The sequence below is a fragment of the Mixophyes fleayi genome, chromosome 4 (genome assembly GCF_038048845.1).
Source record: "Mixophyes fleayi isolate aMixFle1 chromosome 4, aMixFle1.hap1, whole genome shotgun sequence".
Lineage (NCBI taxonomy): Eukaryota > Metazoa > Chordata > Amphibia > Anura > Limnodynastidae > Mixophyes > Mixophyes fleayi.
Window position 1 is genome coordinate 221,631,660 of NC_134405.1, and position 16,867 is coordinate 221,648,526.

The 16,867-nt window shown below is 39.0% G+C and overlaps 1 protein-coding gene across 1 annotated transcript in view; it reads right to left on the reverse strand.

Annotated features, from left to right (window-relative positions):
• Window positions 1–9,613: 9,613 nt before the first annotated feature.
• SLC6A15 (solute carrier family 6 member 15) overlaps window positions 9,614–16,867 on the reverse strand; it is a 58,342-nt gene continuing 51,088 nt past the window's right edge. Inside the window, exon 12 of the mRNA XM_075209367.1 lies at window positions 9,614–12,811. Coding sequence (XP_075065468.1) covers window positions 12,434–12,811 — 378 coding nt within the window. The 3' untranslated portion in view covers window positions 9,614–12,433. The remainder of the gene's footprint in view (window positions 12,812–16,867) is intronic.

Consider the following 16,867-nt stretch of genomic DNA (forward strand, 5'->3'; position numbering starts at 1 on the left):
GCCTCCTGGGGTAGAGGGGGCACTTTTTCACACAGTAGTCATAAGAAGTCACAGCACTCCAATGTCCTGCTACAACTATCCTCTAGCTTTATTAAAATATTTTTTTATTAATTAAAAACAAAATAAAGCATCAAAGTAAACCCTAGCCTGTCAGAGTTTAACTGATACATTAGAGAATCCTTCTTTAATAAGAAGATTCAATTGGCCATGATGTGTTGGATATCATCGAGATGTCTGAGTGGGCACATTGCCAGCCGTACGGTAAGGAATCTCTGCTGATTTTTGCTTACATCTCTATCGGATGCATGGAAAAATGAGCAGAGATTCCATCTTCACCATTCGCACGATGTGTCTCTGTGGACTGTTCTGAAGGCACATCTCGCTGAATTGAATCTCCCTCTAGGTGTGGGAGGACTTAATGTCCAGCTCACAAACAACAGATGTCCAGTTTAGTACACGTACGAACAAACAGCAGTTTGCCCATCCTATGGAGGATTCTAGCTTTTTTCCCCAGGTAATGAGAGAGACTGACTGAGCAAACTGCACCTGCAATGTGTTTTTGCAGGTGCAGTTTGCTCAGTCAGTCTATCTCATTACCTATTAACTATTAATTAGTCTGCTGTCTGAAGACCCGAAATGGACCTAATACATGGAGACTCTTCCTCTCTCTGCATTCATTAAAGGAAGCCCTAAGCTTTTGGAAAATTGACTTTCAAATATTTTATTTTATTTAAATATGACTTTTTCAGAATGAAGTCCTAACTTTTAAAATAATGTCTTCCTGTCTTCAAAATGTGATGGCAGACTTATATTAGGGTAGGGCATGTCCTAGATCAACTTTAAATTTTAGTGTACAAATAAGCTATCAAGTATTCGTGTGCTACATGAAAAAACTGTCAGTGTTTAACTTATGCGCAAAAATAATAAAGTAATATGCACCCCTTGCAATGTAACAAGATTTGTCCCAGAGAAAACTTACTTATTTTTTTGCCTTACTTTCCTTATATATAATCAGGCCAATTATATATGTTATATATTCTATATAATGTTATTTATGTATGTTTGGGTGTGTGTTTGTTGGGGTTTTATAATACTTTTTTGCTTTAACAAATGGAACTGAAAGCCCAAATCTTTGGACATACGTGAGCCTGCAAACCGGCTGACACATACACATAACTACAATGACTAAGTTCAGCTGTCTTGGTGACAATTTTTGATAAATGGAGGTAATTCGATGGCTATGGGGCCAAGAGGTGAGTGGGGGCCTGGCAATGCCCATTCATCCACATCAAGTAGGTCCAAATCTTCTCTTCTGTGAATGCGTTAGAGCCAACACATATGCAGCAAAGCCCCATTTAATCTTCCCAGCACATGTATCGCACCCCTAAAGATGCTCAGAAAAGCAGTGTTGGCCTACTTAGGGGGATGGAACACATCTCTAGGCACACAAATTTTGATATGAGGCCCAGAGATGTTACACACATGGTAACATATGTTTCATTATGGTTATTCACCATAATCTGTGTGGATAAATCCGTTGGTCCAATGGTCTCACTGAGCAACCTGATGATATGGGTCTATTTAGTGTAGTCAGTCAATGACGCCACATACACACAGATGTAGTCATTAGTGTTTTCTTTTGTTTTTATCAAACCTAAGGATAAAAACTCAATCAGACTTTTATCATTATAGCCCATCAATGGTTGTAGATGGAAACCCACACATGATAATGTTGTGCTGATTTAGTCATCCACATTAGATAGAATGGCCATATAGAAAATAGTGTTGCACAATCCTATAGACTTAGGTGTAAATTTTTTAATTGCTGGTTATAACAGTGTGCTGGGGGATTTTTTCTCTGTATTTGTTGCTTACTGGATAAACCCCACCCTTTCAAGCACCTGCTAAGAAACTATAAATTGATTGAGTAACTACTACTGTTTTATTTGTTTGAGAAGCATGCTATGGTATCAGTAGCTGATAGGGAGTGCTAGTGCTGCTATTGGAGGCTTTTTGGGGTACCTCTTGGTAAGTTAGCTCTCAATATAAAAACACATATATGTATATCCCAAAAATAGGGACTCTTTGTTTAGAGTTAGGACCACCCTGTTAGCAGAAGCGCCATGAAGTGGCGGGTGGCTTGCCATGCATTTGCAAATGTGTACAACTGAGATTTCTGCATTTTTATGTACAAATAGAAATAATAACTCTTTTGCTGGTTATAAATAATGTGCTGGGGATGTTTTCTCTGTATTTGTTCCTTGCTTGATCAACCCCACCCTTTGAAGCATCTGCTATGAACCTATAAATTGATTGAGCAAGTTCCATTTCTGTTTTAGGTGTAAATTTTCTAAACCTTCTGTATTTCGTAGTATATATATATATATATATATATATATATATATACAAGTTAACCCGTGCATGATACTCATGCATTCTAGTCAAATCAAGCTACTTAAGGTCTTAAAAAGGTTCTTGTCATGCATTTTGACCTAGCCCAGGCCTCCTCAGGGGAAGAGCGTTAGTTCCCGACACAAGCGGCCTTTTTAATGTGTGTTCATGAGGTAAAATTACCTCATGAAAATGAGTTTGACCCCTCAACTCGTAAATTTAGCCTTTACTACCCCTCCCACGGGGGGAAGGGGGGATGATGGAAGTTAACTGACTTGACTATTCTAATTTTTTTGTCAAATAATGTCAGTATACCAAATTTCAGGTCAATTGGATGAGTCCTTTCTGAGAAAATAGTTTTTTCCACACACACACACACACACACACACACACACACACTAACGCACGCCTCTACACATGTGTGTTCATGAGGTAAAATTACCTCACGAAAATGAGTTTGAGCCCTACCAAATTTCAGCCCTTTTTGAATTTTTTTTCCCACACACACTAAGAATTTAGTAGGTCAGTGTATAACTCTGCCCAGCAGGTGGCGCTGCAACTTTTTTTTTTTTTTTCACAGACGCCACTAAGCATTTATATATTAGATGTAACATGTAACCTATGTTTACCTTGTTATTGATCTATTTGAACTGAGTTTTTTTGTTACTAGTCAGGTACGGAATAGGTGGGGAGACCTTAAGAATATTTTATAATACTCTTTTGCGGGACTGTGATATAATAACATGGGTGAGGTGTATGGAAAGATAGTTAGGGGATAGAGACTGAGTCTAAAACTGAGTAAAATTGCACCAAGCTCTTTGGAATTATTTGATATCTGTGGGATAGGCCTATAACTGTGTGTTGAGGAGCCAGCTTTTACTAAAGTGACTGTAAGAGGAAGAGAGGGAACAGCAGGGGTGTAAATTGTATTGTGCATTTGTGTTGAATTGGAGGAAAGACAGACAAGGGAGCATGTTTTATCTAATCAACTGGAGCAAGTAACTTTATTGGAGGAGAGTAAGATTGCACAGTGCCACTGTGTAGAATTATCGGTGTTAAGACAATATTGAGGAATACAGTGAACTGTGACATTGCTCTGTACTATTTGCAATCATAATGCCTGTTTGATCTGTGAAGGAGAAGAAATGATCTGTATTTGTACTGTCCTTTAACAATGACTGCATTTTTGTATACATTTGTCTAATATTTGAATGCATTTGTATGATATATGTTAGCCAAGTTAAAGCAACTGTGATAAAGCTTAATATATCTTGCTATTGATAGTTATCAATGGTTAGAGAGATATTGCATGACAGTCATTAGAAGGGATAGAGGTACCTCTTAGCGGTACAGAACTAGTGAGGCCTGTATAAATAGGCCCCTACAGAATCCTTTCCAAACTCCTCACTCTCACCTACAAGGCCCTCTCCTACTCCACCGTCTCATACATCTCCAACCTCCTCTCCATTCACACTCCCTCCCATTCCCTGCAATCGGCCAATGATCTCGCCTTCACCCTAATCATCTCATCCCACTTCAGAATCTAAGATTTCTCCCGGGCTGACTCCCTTCACTGGAATGATCTCCAATGCTCCATCTGAGTGTCCCCTAATTTGTGCACCTACAAGTGGCCACTCAAAACTCATCTATTCCTCATAGTCTACCAGCCATCCACCTAACCTTCTCTCCATGCTTGATCTCCTCACCTCTCTCTACCCCTGCCCTGCTACTCATGCACTTGGCCTACTCCTCTGACTCCCTTTGTGCTTCCTGTCTGTTTGTCCTCCCTTTAGAATGTAAGCTCTTACAAGCAGGGTCCTATTCCCTTCTGTCTCTCTACCTATTCTTCTGCTCCAACTTCACTTTACTAGTTGTTTGGACCTTAGAAGTCCTGGTATTATTTGTCTATTGGTCTGTACTGTATTATATGTTTGTTGTTCTGTACTGTTTTCCCTGTATAGTCCACTGCCTGTATTCTGAACGGTACTGCGGAAATCTTGTGGTGCCCCCTATAAATTAAGGATGGTAATAATTTGTTTTACACTAATTTGAAGGTTTTTTATATATAACTTTGCCATGGTTTGCCCCTAATTTGGGGTATAACATATTTTACTAAGTCTTTGCAAGTAACATAGTAACATAGTAACATAGTTGATGAGGTTGAAAGAAGACACCAGTCCATCAAGTTCAACCTATTTTGGATCTCCTGCGATCCTGCACTTATATTTGAAATTAATCCAGACTAAGCAACCGCCAATCTGTTTCAATTTTGAAAATCCCCCCAGACTCAATATTGCAATCCAATTTTTACCCTATATCCACTACTATCCTTTATTTTAAATTAACGGTCGTATCCCTGGATACACCTTTCCGCTAAAAATTTGTCTAACCCTTTCTTAAACATATCTATTGAATCTGCCATCACAACCTTCCCTGGCAATGAATTCCATATATTGACTGCCCTTACTGTAAAGAACCCCTTCCTTTGCTGGTTGTGAAATTTCTTCTCCTCTAACCTTAGGGGATGACCACGTGTCCTGTGTATGGTCCTTGGGGTAAAAAGTTCCCATGAAAGCTCTCCGTATTGACCCCTAATGTATTTGTACATAGTAATCATATCTCCCCTTAGACGCCTCTTTTCTAAAGTAAACATGCCTAAACTGGCTAACCTTTCCTCAAAACTTAATGACTCCATACCCTTTATCAATTTTGTCGCCCTTCTCTGAACCCTTTCTAGTTCCAAATTGTCTTTTTTATAGAGTGGTGCCCAGAACTGTACTGCATATTCAAGATGAGGTCTTACCAATGATTTATACAGTGGCAAAATTACACTGTCTTCTCTTGCATCTATGCCCCTTTTTATGCATGCCAATACTTTGTTTGCCCTTGCAGCTGCTGCTTGACATTGAGCACTATTGCTAAGTCTACTGTCTACGAGCACTCCCAAATCCTTTTCCATTATAGATTCTCCTAAATTAATTCCATTTAATTTATAGATTGCGTTCTTGTTTTTGATCCCTGAATGCATAACCTTACATTTATCTGTGTTAAACCTCATATTCCATTTAGCCACCCAATCCTCCAGTTTATTTAAGTCCCTCTGTAGAGAAGCTACATCTTGCTCTGATTTTATTACCTTACAGAGTTTAGTGTCATCTGCAAAAATAGAAACCATCACCAAGGTCATTAATAAATATATTAAAAAGGAGTGGTCCCAGCACGGAACCTTGAGGTACTCCACTTAAGACTTTTAACCAATTAGAAAATGTTCCATTTATCACAACTCTCTGTTCCCTATTCTCTAACCAGTTTTCGATCCAAGTACAAATTTTGATTCCTAGACCCAGTTCCCTTATTTTGTAAACCAACCTCTTGTGTGGCACTGTATCAAAGGCCTTTGCAAAATCTAAGTAGACCACATCTACGGTCCTGCCCTGGTCTAAGTTCCCACTAACTTCCTCGTAGAAACTAATTAGATTAGTTTGACATGACCTATCCCTCACAAATCCATGTTGATTCCCACTAATAAATTTATTGCGTACCAAGTAATCCTGAATACTGTCCCTTAAAATACCTTCCAGTAGTTTCCCCACTATTGATGTCAGGCTTACAGGTCTATAATTCTCTGGTTGTGATCTCGTCCCCTTTTTAAACAACGGCATCACATCTGCTATTCGCCAATCCCTTGGTACTGAGCCTGAGATTGAATCTCTGAAAATTAAGAATAGCAGTCTAGCTATTTCCGAGTTTAACTCCATAAGGACCCTTGGGTGTATGCCATCTGGACCTGGAGCTTTATTTATCTTAATATTCTTCAGTCGCCTTTGGACTTCTTCCTCTGACGACCAAGTATTAATTAATGGCATGGTTTCATTTCCATTTTTATGTATTACTCCTGCCATTTGTTCCTCTCTGGTAAATACTGAAGAAAAGAACGTGTTTAATACTTCTGCTTTTTCCTTAGTATCATTTATCAATTCACCCATCTCACTTCTTAGGGGTCCTATATTATCTTTTTTAATCCTTTTGCCATTTATATACTTAAAAAACTTTTTGGGGTTTGTCTTACTTTCTTTTGCAACGTGCCTTTCATTTTCTAATTTAGCCAATCTAATTTCCTTTTTGCATGTTTTATTACATTCCTTGTACCTATGGAAGGACTCCTCTGACCCTTCAGACTTAAACAATTTAAATGCACGCTTTTTGCTTTGCATTTCTTCCCTTACCTTTTTATTTAGCCACATTGGTTTAGACTTAATTATTTTACATTTATTTCCCATAGGAATGAACTTATACGTGTATGTTTCCAACAACATTTTAAAGACAGCCCACATTTCTTCCGTATTTTTTCCTTCAAAGGCTTTGTCCCAGTCTATGCTCTTTATAGACTCCTTTAGCATATTAAAATTTGCCTTTTTAAAGTTTAAAGTCCTAGTTGATCCCTTATACTGTTGCTTCTGGAAACTAATTTCAAATGAGACCATATTATGATCACTGTTTCCCAAGTGATCCTTTACTTGAATATTTGATATTACGTCTACATTGTTTGTTATTACTAGGTCCAGTATAGTCCGGTTCCTAGTTGGTTCCTCTACTAATTGGGACATGTAATGGTCTTTTAGCGTGCTCAGAAACCTATTTCCCCTAGCTGTACCGCAGGTCTCAGTACTCCAATCAATGTCCGGATAATTAAAATCCCCCATAATTAAAATTTGACCTAGTTGTGTAGCCTTTTCAATTTGCTGTAGAAGTTGGGCTTCCTCAATCGTACTAATATCTGGCGGTTTATAGCATATCCCTATCAGAAACTTCTCTGAACTTTTTCCTCCGCTGGATATTTCCACCCACAATGCCTCTATATTATCACTAGTATTCTCGTATATAACTTCCTGAATACTTGGTTTTAATTCAGGCTTAATATAAAGACATACTCCTCCTCCCCTTTTATTTACCCTATCCCTCCTGAAGAGAGAATAGCCTTCCAAGTTGACTGCCCAGTCATGTGTATCATCCCACCAGGTCTCAGTAATACCTATAATATCATACTTCTCATTCATTGCTACTAGTTCTAACTCCCCCATTTTACCTGTCAGGCTTCTTGCATTTTCAAGCATACACTTAAGTCTATTGCCTCCCTTAGGTATTTCTTTTTGCTTTAAAAAGGGCCGCTCCTTATCGGCTATGCTTCCCTTTCCCCCCTCTCCACCCCCTTTACTCTTGTTAAATTCCTCCTTACTACTCTCAATGTCTATCCCATAAATACTTGCTTGCCCCTCCCCCCCGGAGCATAGTTTAAAATCTCCTTCAACCTTTTAACCATCCTCTCCCCTAGCACTGCAGCCCCCTCCTCATTCAGGTGCAATCCATCACGACAATAAAGATGGCAACTGACCGAGAAATCAGCCCAGTGCTCTAAGAATCCAAAACCCTCCTTCTTACACCAATCTTTTAGCCACGCATTAACCTCCCTAATCTCCCGCTGCCTCCCTGGACTGGCGCGTGGCACAGGTAGTATTTCCGAAAATACTACCTTGGCTGTCCTTGCCTTAAGTTTGCGACCTATGTCGATGAAATCATTCTTTAGGACACCCCATCTTCCTCTAACTTGGTCATTGGTGCCAACATGCACCAAAACCGCTGGGTCATTCCCAGCCCCTCCCAACAATTTGTCCACCCGATCCGCAATATGCCGAGCCCGAGCACCCGGGAGACAACACGCTGTTCGGCATGCACGGTCCCGGTAACAGATTGCCCTATCTACCTTCCAAATAATTGAATCCCCTACCACCACAATCTGCCTGGGTCCCTGAGTAACTTTGGTCCCCTCTGTGCTGGAGAGACCATTCCCCTGGTTGCTAGAGGAAGCAGTGTCATCTAACTCTACCAATTCTGAACTGCCTTCCACAGTATCTTCATCCAATCTGGCAAATCTGCTGGGATTGCCTAGCTCAGAACTGGCCTGCCTCTTCCTCCCTGCTACCCCTAGTAACTGTTACCCAGCTGCCTACCAGTGCATCCTCCTCTGTCTCTGCTCCACCCTGCTCAGCTAACGCATCAACGGTGAGCTGTAAACTCTGCTCCAGGTTGGCAATGTCTCTCAATGTTGCAATGGTCTGCTTTAGATCAGTTACCTGGGCTTCCAAAGAGACCAATTGCTCACATTTCTCACAGAGGTATAAACCTTGGAACACTTGCTCCAAGTGTGCATACATATGACAAGATATGCATTGAGTGAGATCATCAAGCCTGCTACTACTCATCTTATTATGGCTAACCTAACTTCTTATAGCCTACAGTGAACTTTAGTACTAGCCTTTCCTAGCCACTTACCAGATTAAACCCCTTCCTGGATTCAACTCCTTACTGAAACTAACTCCACACTTTAAACAAAAACACCACTTGAAATCAAAAAAGTAGTGAAATCACAAGCTCAATGAAATCGCTTGCTACCTCCTGTTAAAGAGAGCTTGCACTAACCAGCTGTATCAACTATGCAATTAATCCACACCCACTAGCTCTAACAGAGAGAAGGAAAAAAAAGAGAAAAGAATGAAAAAAGGGACACTTAATAAACACACAGAAAAACTAAACCCTTTCAATAAACACACAGAATAATTCCCCAAACTATATCACTCTCTCAGGAACACTAGAATTTGGAGAGATGATAGGATGGGGTCTGTATGACCTATCTCCCAGGATCCAAAGTAATATTAATCTGCATACAACTGTGTTTTTTCCCAATTACAATAAAGTAATAACCACCAATTATCAGATTTCATTAATAGGGATCCAGTAGCTTTAATTCATGTTCAAAGACACATCTGCAAATTTAATATTATTTTTGAATATAGCGCAATCCAAGCAATAAAGTAAATTCTTTCATTCTATCCATACAATCAAAGAGGAAACTAACGTATTACATTCCATTACAAGTTAATGAGATTAGTTACACAATAGCACCACCTATTGAACGGTTATTGCATTGAACATCTCAAAAGGTAAGCTTGTGAAATAAATTTCAATACACCATTTACTGTTTTTTTTTTAAATTAATATCTTGTTAATGCTAACATATTAGTGATGTTAATTTTTTGTGTTTTTCAAGTATGAGATCAAATGCTTAACACTTGCTGATCAACAAAAAATTAACAAAAAAATAAAACAAAATAATAATAAATATAATATACATAACTAAAAGAAAAAGAAAAACACAACACTGAACTTCTAATTAATGTTTTAATAACACATACATTATAATACAAATTAGGAATGGTGTACTGGTGTACAGGAACATGCATAGAACTGAAAAGGTATTAAGTGTATGACTGAAGATGAATACCAGAGTCACTAGTTATAATTTAGGTTAGGAGGGGACAAAAACATACAAAAAATATTTATTTATTTTTTTCGTTTATGCATGTTACACTGTATATGTTTCCACAAGAAATCAAAAATATGCTCTCTTTGGGTACAAGAGAAATTTTGCTTCCACGACTAGCTTGAAACATTTCTTTTAGCTCTAGTCAGGGTATAGTAATATACATATTTACAGTACAAGTAGAATGTATAAATATACTACATGTTGTACATGATGTAACCACAATAAATATCAAGGAGCTTCAATAAACACAACATTTCCTTTTATTCTCACTGTAACATACCATAACTTGATTGAAGAACACATCATTTGGTAGATAACATTAAGTTCTTTACTCAAAATATACAGCTTTATGTCATACATCCACAGCAAATAAGGGGACAGATTACATCCCACAGCATTTAAGTGCTATACTTTATTACTAATGGCCTAGTCAACTAATACATAAGAAAATAATAAGCACACTGGTTTATTTTAAATCTTTAAGCCCAAGCAACTATCAGGGCTAATAACATAAGTGTACCCTATTGGCTTTATATATTATACAGTACAATCAAGTGCAGGTGTATGTATTAAAATGAATCAACTTTTTTGAAATTAGTAAAAGAATAACTCTCTAGACAGACTAGTAAGTACAGATTGTGTCCGCTTTATTATGTGTTTTTTTATTTAGAATTATGCTAGCAAAAGAAGAAAGTGTGCACAAAATTAAGTACAATACATTTTCATCTATATAAAAGAATATTGAAAATAATCAAATTTTAGTATAAATAAATTATAAAGGCTATAATAATATTGAAGGTCAATGTGAACTGATTAGTTTGAAGGAAATTCTGTTATAGATTTCTCACCACAGGTATTAACAATAGAACTGAATTTAATACCTCTTGTTAAACTTTATGAGTAGTGACCAGACAATTACTCTCTCCAACAACTGCCTGCTAAAGACTCTAATACTGTTTTCCACCCTAACTGTGTTCAGCATTACAGGACCTAAAATATTAAATCCTGCTTCATTGATATTATACAAAATTAGAGAGTGGGTGAAACTGTTCAATCTATGTTTACAGAACTGGTTTAAGCCAGCAAATAGTTCTGTAAACTGCTTTAAAAACCAAATCATAGCCAATTCAAGTATCCCTAATTCGTAATTTGGAGCAATCCCCTGCAACTAATAATCAGCCCAATAAGGCTTGCGTTTGTAGTGACACAATATATACATTTGATTTACATTTTAAGTGCCATATTTAAAAATATGTGCAAGTGTGTTTGTATATATTTATATTGGACAGCTAATGTCCTATTCAAATGTGCATGTCCAGATATCCATGTACCATATGATTTGGCTGGTAGCCTATCTGCAGCCAAAAAAGCTGTAGTGTTTTGATTTGATCAATTTAACATTCAGCTACTTCAGGAAGTTCATATGCTTCTAATAGATGTACATTCTTGTCATTGTGCAAATTGTATTAATATTTCATGGTATTGTTATGTGAGAATTTGAAGGCTGAATAAAAGTATGAAATCACTTGCACTGCATGTAAAAATAGAAACATCTACTTGTTGAATTTGAAGTCTGTATTTGACCACAATGAGGTACTAGAACTGTTTGTGCGTTCTCTGTATTAATCATTAAGCATATTTTAATAATAGGGAAAAATAACTGAACATAATCAGTTTAGAATAGGCTGGTTAGTATGCAAGTACTCATATCCACTTTTACAGAAGTGAGTTTGTTTGGCACAAATTGCATTGTCTTGTTATGCTGTTCTTCCATATAGAAAACATTCGGGACATGCTTCTAACAATCAACATAAACTGCCGACTTTTTTTTCTGGCACCCCAGTGCCATATATTTCTCTGGCAAATCCGGTCATGTGAACACTCAAAGGAGAAAAACATTCTGTTACATTCTGACCACTTAGTGACTCTAACATACCGACATGATAGTTAATAATACTGATGAAAGAGCCAGAAAATCAAGTAAAATAAAATGACACAAAACTAACTTTTCATGGTAAAAGACATTAAAATGGATCAGTTGTTTGATAGCCCTGAGCTTCAACTGAGCAACGCAGAAGAACAGATTCTCTAATATTACCATACTAAACAATATATCCATAATACATGATAATACTGCAGCTTATACACAAACCACTCATATGGCTTAAGGGGAATGTAGGGACCAGCAATCTATTCCCATATACAACAATTTATTTGCTTCCTTCTGGACTTTTAATTTATTTGCCCTTCTTGATGATTGTATTGATACAGTGTTAAGAATGATGGTGTTTACTATGTGTGTAAAGACAAATGTCAGTAATTAATTTGCCACTTGATGTTAGGACAAAATTAGGCACAGAGAGGTAAGACACATACAGTATTTAAGTTCCTAGAAAGTGCTAAGGGCTAAAGCCATATCCAGAACATAGTCTCATGCCTTCTGGTAACAACCCACAATGTCCCTCTCCCTCTCAAACAATGTGTTCTCAGTCCTGAGAACATTACACAGCTATTAACCTATAAATTGATTGAGCAACTTCCATTTCTGTATTGAACATTATACAGCTGTCAGTGCTTCACAAGCATTAAAGCCAACCTCTTCACTTAAGAAGAGCTAGTGTGCAGTGCCAAGAAGAAAATAAAGCATTTTTGTCATCTCAATTACAAGTCTGATTCAGGCATGTCGGGCATATCTGCCATTAAGTACCCAATGCCGTAACGTCCATTGGGAGCGGTATCCACTTTCAAAGTTGGTGATCGACTTTGCTTTCTGTAGATACTATTTCCAATGTTCGGAGATGGCATCTCACTTTGAATCTTCTCATGAATTAGACTGGCATCATCCTCTTCAGCGTTGGACATTTCCTTAATAATGCGCCCTCTTTTATATGAGACAGAAGCCAAGCTCCCAGTGGTATCATCAATGAGATTGAAGAAGCGGACAATAAAGACCAATGGAACTGGCACCAATGCTAATACTATGAGTGATATGCATACAGCAAGTCCCCATGTTGGATAACTTAGACGTTCTTCAGTGGCCTAATGCAACAAAAAGATAAACAAAAAAAATAGTCCAAACACTGTCACAGAGATGGGAATAAATATATATCACATTATCTTTAACAAAATCAGCTACCAAGCTTCAATGACCTATAGCTATCCAGCAGTTTTGAAATTTCAAGTCCTATGATGTAGGATATATTGAGACATATAATAACTACTGAGAAGCCACACATTTCTAGATCTTTATTCTAGGCATTATGCCACTGCTTTGTGGAGGGCTTAGGGACTCATTAAGTGTATATATGGGCGCATGTTGACGTAACTACTAAATAGCAGTATTTCTGCATCAGGCATATGTCAGTCGTACAAATGTGTATACTTACGACTGAGCATAAAGATGTGGCTTCACAGTGTTACTAGTAAATGTGAAAGTTGTAGTACCCTATTTGTACACAATATAATAATTTAATGACATGTTGTAATCACAAGAGAATAATGTCTTGACAGTGTTATTATTAAATGCGAAACTTGTCTTTTCCATATAAAATTGAATGAAATACAAACACCTCAACATCCGTTGTTTACCGCTTTAATAAGACAATGGGAATCTTCTTGTAGGCAGTAGGCCAAATGGAAACAACAAATAAGTATTCTCAATATATGGCGGAGACTTAATATAATCTAGCTGCAATGCTAATGAATTAAGTATCATCAGCTGCATAGGGTGAATACACAAGCAGCCAATCAGAAGTTACTGGTAACTACATAGTGCTGCAGGTTTCATCATCATCATTGCAGATCTGTACACCAGGCCAACAGTACCTGCAAAAGATATGCCTTGAAAGACGCATATCTGGGTATGTGTCCATGTCTAATTATTTTGCACCTCCACAGTGTCTGCTATACTTACCTGAACATGTCCTTATTGTAGTCAACTAATGCCTGTCACCCTTGTTGTGTCTTTCCAGGCATAAGCGGCGACAAGTCTACTACATGCACAAATCCAGATACAGAAATATTTAAATATTTTGGTGCGTATACTCATTAAGAAAATTTGTATATATATATATATATATATTTATATATTTCACAAATATTGACATACATCCAACTAATCAAGTCCTTAGTGTGAAAAAATGATCTTTCCTCTCCATAATCAGGAAATATTTGTACATTTGATATGCATAAGCTGCTAGTCACATCTATGCATTAGGCTAAGCACCAACATTGCAAAAATAGGTGTGTAGCTATTAAAATATGCTAATAGCAGTGGAGAACAGTCATATTTGAAAGCGTTTACTACTTTACATGGTGGCACAAGGTTTTTTATTACACAAAAAGGAAAGATTTTAATATCATTTAGGAGATATAGCTAACTATTCCTTTTAATGGGGTGTCATTTTCCCATATTAGAATCAGAAAATGAGTAGTTAGAGCAAAAGACTAAAACCGCTGATACAGGAAAAGGAAGGCAGGCAAATATTTCAAACAATTAACTCCTATAGTGTCAGGATTAATCATTAAACATAAGGAATGCTAGTGGTATTTTAAATATAATGCCGCCTGTGGCATTATAGTAAGCCACATAACCCCCCCCCCCCCTCACCAGAACGGTGAGTAAGGTGCAGAGGAGCGGTCCTCTCGAAGGGGGTGTAACCAGGGTGCCTTTTAAGACAGCTATGAGTGGAAGAAGGACGGGCTGTCAGCAAGAGGGGAATTGGAGAGAAGAAAGAGAAAGAGAGAAAGACGGGGACCCGGGATGAAAGGGAGGAGCCCTATGTTCTCCCGACATACCCTATGTGCTGCTGCATACAATTTATGTTAAGGAGGAGAGCCCCATGTATGTCCCCAATTAAGAGGGGGGACCACTGCAAGTGGCAGCATGTCTGCATTAAGAGAGTAGAGACTCTCAGAAGTCAGAGTGCTGCTGTGGAGAGACAGCATTGTGTGTAGAGGAGGGGCTGAGAGAACACAGTGAAGAAAGTGTCAGAGCCCAGGGAGATATTACTCCCACAGAGGAGGAGCGAGTAAGGCTGAGAGTACACTATCTGATCTAGTCTCTCTCTCCAACTGCCACTCTATTTCTCTCCTCCCCTTTGCATCCAAACTACTTGAGCGACTAGTGTACAAACGCCTGTCTCACTTTGTCTCCTCTCATTCCATTCTTGGCAATCTGCAATCAGGCTTCCATCCCCTAAATTCCACTGAAACTGCTCTAATAAAAGTGACCAATGATCTACTTACTTCAAAATCTAATGGTAATTTCTCCATACTCATTCTCCTAGACAACTCTGCTGCTTTTAATACTGTTGATCACGCTCTTCTCCTACACACCCTTCACTCCATTGGCCTTCATGACACAGTCCTTTCCTGGTTCACATCCTACCTATCGAACCACTCTTTGAGTGTTTTTACCTCTGGCACGTCCTCCCCTCCACCTCCACTATCTGTTTGGGTCCCACAAGGCTCAGTTCTTGGCCCTTTACTTTTTTCAATGTACACCTCTTCTCTTGGGGCACTAATTCGCTCATTCGGCCTCCAATACCACCTCTATGCTGATGACACCCAAAACTATTTCTCTTCCCCTATACTATCTTGAGTAACCAACTGTCTTTCTGCTATCTCCACATGGATGTCCCAACACTTCCTACAGCTCAACATGTCCAAAACAGAACTTATTATCTTCCCTCGTGCCAGAGTCATCAACTGCCCTCAAATCTACCTTACTGTTAATAACACCACAATTTCCTCAGTCTCAAAAGCCCACTCCACTGCCTTGGTGTCACACTTGCCTCCGCTGTCTGCTTTATTTCTCACATCCAGACTCTCTCCCAGTCCTGTCTACTCCACCTTAAAAACATTGTCAAAATATGCCCTTTTCTTACTCAACATGCTACCAAAACTCTTATCCATTCTCTCATTATCTCCCGTCTTGACCATTGCAATTTCCTGCTATCTGGCATTTCTGACACCCATATATCCACACTTCAATCCATCCTAAATGCTGCTGCAAGACTGATCTTCCTCTCTCACCGTTCCACATCTGCTGCACCACTTTGCAAATCCCTACACTGGCTCCCTGTGTCCTCCAGAATCAAATTCATATTACTTACCCTTACCTACAAAGCCCTCAACAACAACACCCCTGCATACATCTCAAATCTCATATCAAAATACTCTCCCTCCCGTCCTCTTAAATCTACCTCTGACCTGAGCCTTGTCTTGTCTCTGATAACCACCTCTCACTCGCGCCTTCAAGACTTCTCCTGTGCTGCTCCCCACTTATGGAATTCCCTACTACGCTCAATAAGACTTTCCCACAGCCTTCAATTCTTTAGATGCTCTTGGAAAACCCATCTCTTTTTGAGTGGTGACCCTATCCTCGATAACACTATTATTATTATTATCCTTTATTTGTTAGGCGCCACAAGATTTACAATAAACACGGAGCAGAAGAACAGGTAGGGAGACAGGAGGGAAGAGGGCCCTGCTCATGTGAGCTTACATCCTAAGGGAGGGAAAACAGAACAGACACAAGGGAAGCCAGATGAGGCAAGGGAGAGAGCGAGTGGAGGAGATGAAGGGGTTATGCAGATGGTTGCTAGGCTTTAAGGAAGAGGTTGGTTTTCAGTGCACATTTGAAGGAGCACAGAGTAGGAGAGAGGCGGATGGAACGAGGGAGGTCATTCCAGTGAAGGGGGGCTGCACGGGAAAAGTCTTGGATTCTGGAGTGGGAAGAGGTGATAAGAGTGGAGGAGAGGCGGCGATCATTGGCTGAGCACAGGGAGCGAGCAGGAGTGTGAATGGAGAGGAGGTTAGAGATATAGGGGGCAGTAGAGTGTGAGAGATCCTTGTAAGTGGTGGTGAGGAGTTTGAAAAGGATTCTGTAGGGGAAGGGAAGCCAGTGTAAGGCGAGGCAGAGAGGGGAGGCAGAGGAGGTGCGGTGTGAGAGGAAGATGAGTCTAGTGGCCGCATTGAGTACAGAGCAGAGGGGGGAGAGATGGGAGTGGGGGAGGCCGGTGAGGAGGAGGTTGCAGTAATCCAGGCGGGAGATGCTGAGTGCGTGTATGATGGTCTTGGTGGCATCCTGAG